The sequence below is a fragment of the Prunus dulcis genome, chromosome 8 (genome assembly GCF_902201215.1).
Source record: "Prunus dulcis chromosome 8, ALMONDv2, whole genome shotgun sequence".
Lineage (NCBI taxonomy): Eukaryota > Viridiplantae > Streptophyta > Magnoliopsida > Rosales > Rosaceae > Prunus > Prunus dulcis.
The window spans coordinates 14,611,432-14,617,431 of record NC_047657.1 but is presented as its reverse complement, the minus strand read 5'-3'; the positions used below and the strand labels follow the sequence as shown (position 1 = coordinate 14,617,431).

Below are 6,000 nucleotides of genomic sequence, written 5' to 3'. Positions count from 1 at the left end.
TTAGACCTTGGTTATGGATAATGATTATAATGTCTAAATCGTACATATTTTTTGCCAACCGGGTCTAGCACGGTGAAAAAGAACCCTAACTTGTAAACATAAAAAAAAAAAAAAATTATTTCATACCTTTCATAAACTCTTTTGTAGTTTAGACTATCACTTATACTCTTAATGCTAAATGTATTGATATTGTGGTCAAATCATGATGCGTTCCAGTTATTAAACACATGAAAAGGTTATCATAGAAAACAAGTAATTAATAGTTTTCAATTTTAATAGAATTTCTGTTTTTTTTATTTAAATTATTTGGGAGAGCCATTTGAACTTGAATCTCTTACAGCATTTGAAAGAGAAATGTATTTTACCAAGAGAACAGTTGTAATAAAATCTAAATGATCAAGACCATTATTATTCTTAGCATTTTGTTGATCATAAGACTACAATAGTACACCCATTTGCTTCAATACCCCAATAAAATGGGGCTCTAAATCTTGAAGTTTTTTAAGTGAAGGAGGCTTCCTAATCTTAGTGGCTTGCTCAAAGCCGTATGCTATCTCAATTAGCTTTGGCTCCGAACCCCTCAGCCCTCCAAAGGAGATGCCGAACGGTACCCCATCTTTAGTATATCCTGCTGGGACAACCACACCTGGGGAACCTGCTATGGCGAGCAACGTCGACACGGCTGCAGATGGAGCCACCACTGCGTCTAGCCTCTTCTTCGTCACGAGCTTCTCGAAACCATTTTTGGATAGCTTTGCCAAGTTTACCAGCGCTGCCTTCTCTGCATTGCCAATCCCATTTGTTGCTTCAGCTTCCAAGAGTCGGCCTTGGCCATACTCCTTCACTTTCTCCTGCATTGCCGGTAGCTCAACCAATTACTTAGGATAAATTCTGAGCATAATTTGGAAGTAAAATAAACCTTTGCTCCTATTTACTCACCAGTTTTGAGTTTTTATTGTTGAAGGCTATCACGTCTGCCAAGGATCGAACTGGCGAAGCCACCAAATTCTTGAGGTATGTGTTCAAGTAAATTTTGAATTCAGCAGCCAATGCAATGCTTTCACTACTTGAATTATAGTAGATTTCATCAAAATGTGCTATTTCCAAATTGTCTACCAAAACAGCACCTCTTTTCCTACATTAAATTTCCAAATTCCAACAACTTATTATGTCATCAAAACAGAACGTATGTCTCGAATTGGAGAGACTAATACATGGTTTTGTTACCTCAAAGTGTTGAAATGCTGTTCAAAAGTTCGAGCCAACGAAGCGTCACCGCCAAAGTTGAACAAGGCTCTCACTATCCCTATTCTCTTACCTCTAAGTCCATCAGGTCTGAGAAATTGTGCATAGCCGCCCTTGGGAATGTACCTCGATGCCTCAATTGTTGCAAGGTCACTGCTGTCAATGCCTGCAATGACATCAAGAACATATGCGGCATCTGATACTGTCCTAGCAATTGGCCTGTTCAATCCAACACCCCCCAACAAACAATGAGACTGAAAAAGGTAGCCATCTAAATTAATGTAAAAATAATTTACATTGATTGATCACCACTTACCCGACCGTGTCCTGTCTTGGAGAGACTGGGCCAACCCCTGCTCGACTTGTAAGGCCAATTGTTGGTTTGATGCCCACCACTGAGTTCCAACTGGATGGACTTAAAATTGATCCGTCTGTTTCAGTCCCCAGTGTCACTGCTGCCAGATTTGCTGCCGCTGATATTGCCGACCCGCTACTTGAGCCGCTTGGCGTCGCGTTGAAATTGTAAGGGTTCTGCACTCAACCGAACATTATCAGACTGTCTGTTATCTCAGTGGGTTAAATCTCAGAATGTCTGTTATCTTATATTATCAGACTGTCAGTCAATCTCGAACATTAGTTATGTGAACTTTTAGTTGAATGTATGTTTCAAATTGAAAGTTTCACAACATAACATACCAAGTTTCTATCAAGAGAACTTAACCGTTTAAATTAATCAAACAAGGTATACAGGAGGCAATTAATGATCCTCAACTCACCACCCCTTGGCCACCTCTGCCACTCCAACCAGGAGGTGTCTCATTCGACCTCCCATAGACCCACTCACTCAAGCTGGCCTTTCCCAGTATGATAGCCCCAGCCTTCCTCAACTTGGTCACCACGCCGGCGTCCCGGGGCACAACAGATCCAAGCAGAGCATAAGAGCCAGCTGTGGTGTTCAACTTGTCCTTGGTTGCAATGTTGTCCTTGACTAGAATGGGAATGCCATGTAACTTAGAGAGTGACACAGATGGTGCCTTAGTCTTGCGCTCGTAGTCAGCCTTGTCGGCAAGGTAAAGCGCATCCGGGTTCACTTCTATGACCCCCTTGAGGAAAGGGTTGAGCTTGCTGATTTCCCCAAGGTAAAACTGGACTAGTTGCCTTGAGGTGAGCTTGTTGTGCTTGAAAGCTAGTTGGAGATCGTCTATGGTGGCTTCCTTGATTGAGAGTCCATGTCCTGCAGTTGTTTGTTGCCCAAGTGACAGTGCAAAGATAAGAAGAATCAGAAGGAAGGATGAGAAGTGAGAGGGGCTTGCTTGTGCCATTGGAGCAGTGAACACTAGAACTTGATTTACAACTTCAACTTAGAAATTGTGCCATGGATATAGGATCCCAAAAGTGAAAAGTACCCCTCAATTCACTTCTTAATAATTTGCAATTTGATTGACTTCATGATCATTTTATGAGTTTTTGGTTGATTGGAATGATAACTCTGGTCCCATTGGCCACTTCCGTGAAGCAATTGAGTTTGATTGAGGTGACTAGACTAGTTGGTAGATAATGTTCCCACCTAAAAGTATAGAAAATCAGTGTTGCATGATGAGTTTGTGACCACAAGAACAACCAGCTAGCACCAATTGCAATCTGACAGCTGACACAATTGGAAAGTTGATTTTATCCTCCTTTTTTTAAAAAATGTGTTGACACGTGGCACCTACGCGCTGGTTGCTTTTTTTTAAATATATAAATAGTATAGCCGCGTGGCTATACTTTAAAAAAATATAATATCTTAACAGTATAGCCGTACGGCTATACCGGAAAAAAGAATATTTTAAAGTATGCCAGAGCGGCTATACCCTGTAATAGCAAACTAAGAAAATACATCTCCTGACGAATGTTCGTTGTGCCATTGGAGCATGATCACTATAACTTAATTTACAACTTCAAACTTAGAAATATAGGATCCCAAAAGTTTCTCTGGTCCCATAACTTAATCTACATTGCCCACCACCATGAACACTCACTCAAGCACTTGAGTTTGATTTGAATTTGATTGAGGTGACAATTCAAGGCTCATGTTTCCCACCAAAAGATAAGATAAAATTAGTGTTGTATGGTGAGTCTGTGACCACAAGAAGAACCAGCTAGCACCAATTGCAATCTGCCAGCTGACACACTTGGATAGTTGCTTTAGAAATAGAGAGAATATATATATATATATATATATATATATATATATATATGCAAACAGAACCTTCCCATATTTCAGGTTGTGTGAATGAAAACCTTTGCAACCCGAAGTGGGATTGAAATTATATTCTCTTTCTTTTTTATCTTTTTCCGTACTTGTATGGGGCACACATTTTCCTTCAAAGTTGATTATAGCTGGTCTGGTCCCAAATCTGTCTGTTCAGATTATCAGAAACGAACTACCAACGTGTGTCACATGGTGGATCGAGAGCAATGCAATTCACACTCGAAGCTCTTTTGATAAGTTATTTTAAAATCTTTTTATATGTTGAGTCCTACTATCGTTTATTCTTTTAATATGACCCCCATTTAAAAAAAGATGTAATAAAATAATATGTTATATGATATTTCGGGTGAAAATTAAAAATTTATAAAGTGTCAAATTGTCATATAGGTCATCACATTCGAATTTAACATTTTGCATTTGATCCCTTTTTTGGTTGCATTTTGATGACCTATCTTTTTTGGTTGCATTTCGAATTTAACAAATTGGATAACATTTTGGTTGCATTTGTGATAAACTCTTACTTTTGGCCTTCTATCTGTGCAACCAAAAATTATCCAATTTGTGGACGGTTATCTATGATTTAAAGCTATATAATCCCTTTTTTAGTTCCCAACATAACCATGGAATGTATGAAGTTTCGAGTATTATTGTCACATACCCAACAAGCTAATGATTCTAATATTATGTACACTATTCTAGGTTAATACTCTTTATAGAGGATTGAGATACAAAGAACCAAATTCATGGATAATACTCTTTCTCTTTGTTAGGAGACTACAATTTTTCCTTGTTCTGAGTATTTGATTATTGGTTGGAGCAACTTTCTCCTACGATTGTTATCATTTCATGTCCACATGAAAGTTTTAAGCAATTCTAGCATAACAACATGATCGCATGGTACATAATTAGGCAAGCACAAAAGAAGTATCATGTCTTTTTCAACTTCATTTAGCACAAAAATGTCTTAAACATGTCTATTACACATAACTGTAGGTTTGTGTCTAAGACGAGTACAAAAAGAATCTATTTGTGCCCATTGAAATTCGGACACGAGATTTGTGGCTAATATCCATGTCAATATCACCTTTTACTATGTCACTTCACTGTGAGTAATAAGTGAGGCTATGAAATTATTATTACAATTTGAAAGCAAGATTAATTGTGCTTTTCATAGGGCACGAAAAGTATTTTTGTGCCGTTTAAGGTTTATATGCTATTAAAAATCCTTCTCCACCCTTTGTTTTCTCCATAACCATATTTTTAGAAACTGAAGGCCAGCCTCCTTTATTCTCATTCTACTTTGATTTTCATTTGTCTCTCTGCTACCCCATCTTCCTTATCCTCCCCACCGTCCTCCCCAACCCAGCAGCCCACAACCCACCAATTTTCCCCACGCCCACCCAACCCCAGACATCTGTAGCCGCACCTAACCCAGCCATCTCCACCTTTATGCACTTGTAGTCGGACCCCACCCACCCAACCCACGTTTCAGATTCACAACTGTGAGATCGTGAGTGGCAGGCCTCGAATTTGGGGTGTTAGAGGTTGCAATTTCAACATTGATGATCCGCATGGTCCTAAGCAGTTTTGAACTTTTCTCACTCCAGCCGATCCCAGATGGACTCCATTCAAATTTCTCTTCTTTTCCCTTTGCACTTAAGCCGATCCGGTGGACCCATGCAAATTTCTCTTCTTTTCCCTTTGTGCTTCAGCCAATTCGGTGGACCCCATGCTCTTTGCTCTTCTCTTTGCTAACCGATCCCAAATGGGCCACAGCTTTTGGGTTTCTTCCTCTAGCGCTTGAGCCGACTCCGTGGACCCCAACGCCTTTGGTTTTCCACTTTGCTCTTCAGCCGGTACCCAATGGCCTACAAGTTTGGAATTTTTTTTTTTTTGTGTGTGCGCTTGTCCTTAAGCTGACCTTCCGAACCCCAATGCGCTTGAGCTGACCTCCTGGATTCTTGCGCCTTCGGTTTCTCAGCTGATCCTAGGTGGTCCATGTCATATTTTTTTTTTTTGGGGGTGTGATTGCTCTTAAGCGGACCTTCCGAACCCCAATGCACTTGAGCTAACCTCCTAGACCCCAGTACCTTCGGTTTCTCAGCTGATCCTAGGTGGTCCATGACTTTTATTATTATTATTATTATTTTGGTGTGCTTGCGCTTGAGCGGACCTTCCGGACCCTAATGCGCTTGAGCTGACCTCCTGGACCCCAGCGCCTTCGATTTCTCAGTTGATCCTAGATGGTCCATGACTTTTATTTTTATTTTTTTCTTTTGGGTATGCTTGCACTTGAGCGGACCTTCTGGACCTTAACGCGCTTAATCTAACCTCCTGGACCCCAGCGCCTTCGGTTTCTCAGCTGATCCCAAGTGGTCCATGACTTCTTCTTTTTCTTTTTTTCTTTTTTTTCGGGGTGTGCTTGCGCTTGAGCGGACCTTCCGGACCCCAATGCGCTTGAGCTAACCTCCTGGATGTAATAACCCAAACCAAAATATCTA

At 40.4% G+C, this 6,000-nt stretch overlaps 1 protein-coding gene across 1 annotated transcript; it reads right to left on the bottom strand.

Moving 5' to 3' along the window:
- Positions 1 to 359: 359 nt before the first annotated feature.
- Positions 360 to 2,744, bottom strand: LOC117637387 (probable amidase At4g34880). The gene is made up of 5 exons (XM_034372266.1): positions 2,022 to 2,744; positions 1,562 to 1,776; positions 1,228 to 1,464; positions 940 to 1,135; positions 360 to 851 (listed from the first exon to the last, which is right to left on the bottom strand). The coding sequence occupies exons 1-5, from the start codon at positions 2,565 to 2,567 to the stop codon at positions 438 to 440; spliced, it is 1,608 nt and encodes a 535-aa protein (XP_034228157.1). The 5' UTR covers positions 2,568 to 2,744; the 3' UTR covers positions 360 to 437.
- Positions 2,745 to 6,000: the final 3,256 nt, after the last annotated feature.

Excerpts from the sequence above, each read along its gene's own strand:
- LOC117637387 (XM_034372266.1), bottom strand. The coding sequence starts at position 2,567 with ATGGCACAAGCAAGCCCCTCTCACTTCTCATCCTTCCTTCTGATTCTT. Across the intron at positions 1,136-1,227 it reads CAGCATTTCAACACTTTGAG|GAAAAGAGGTGCTGTTTTGG; the intron begins GTAACAAAACCA and ends AATTTAATGTAG. Across the intron at positions 852-939 it reads ACAATAAAAACTCAAAACTG|GAGAAAGTGAAGGAGTATGG; the intron begins GTGAGTAAATAG and ends CCGGCAATGCAG.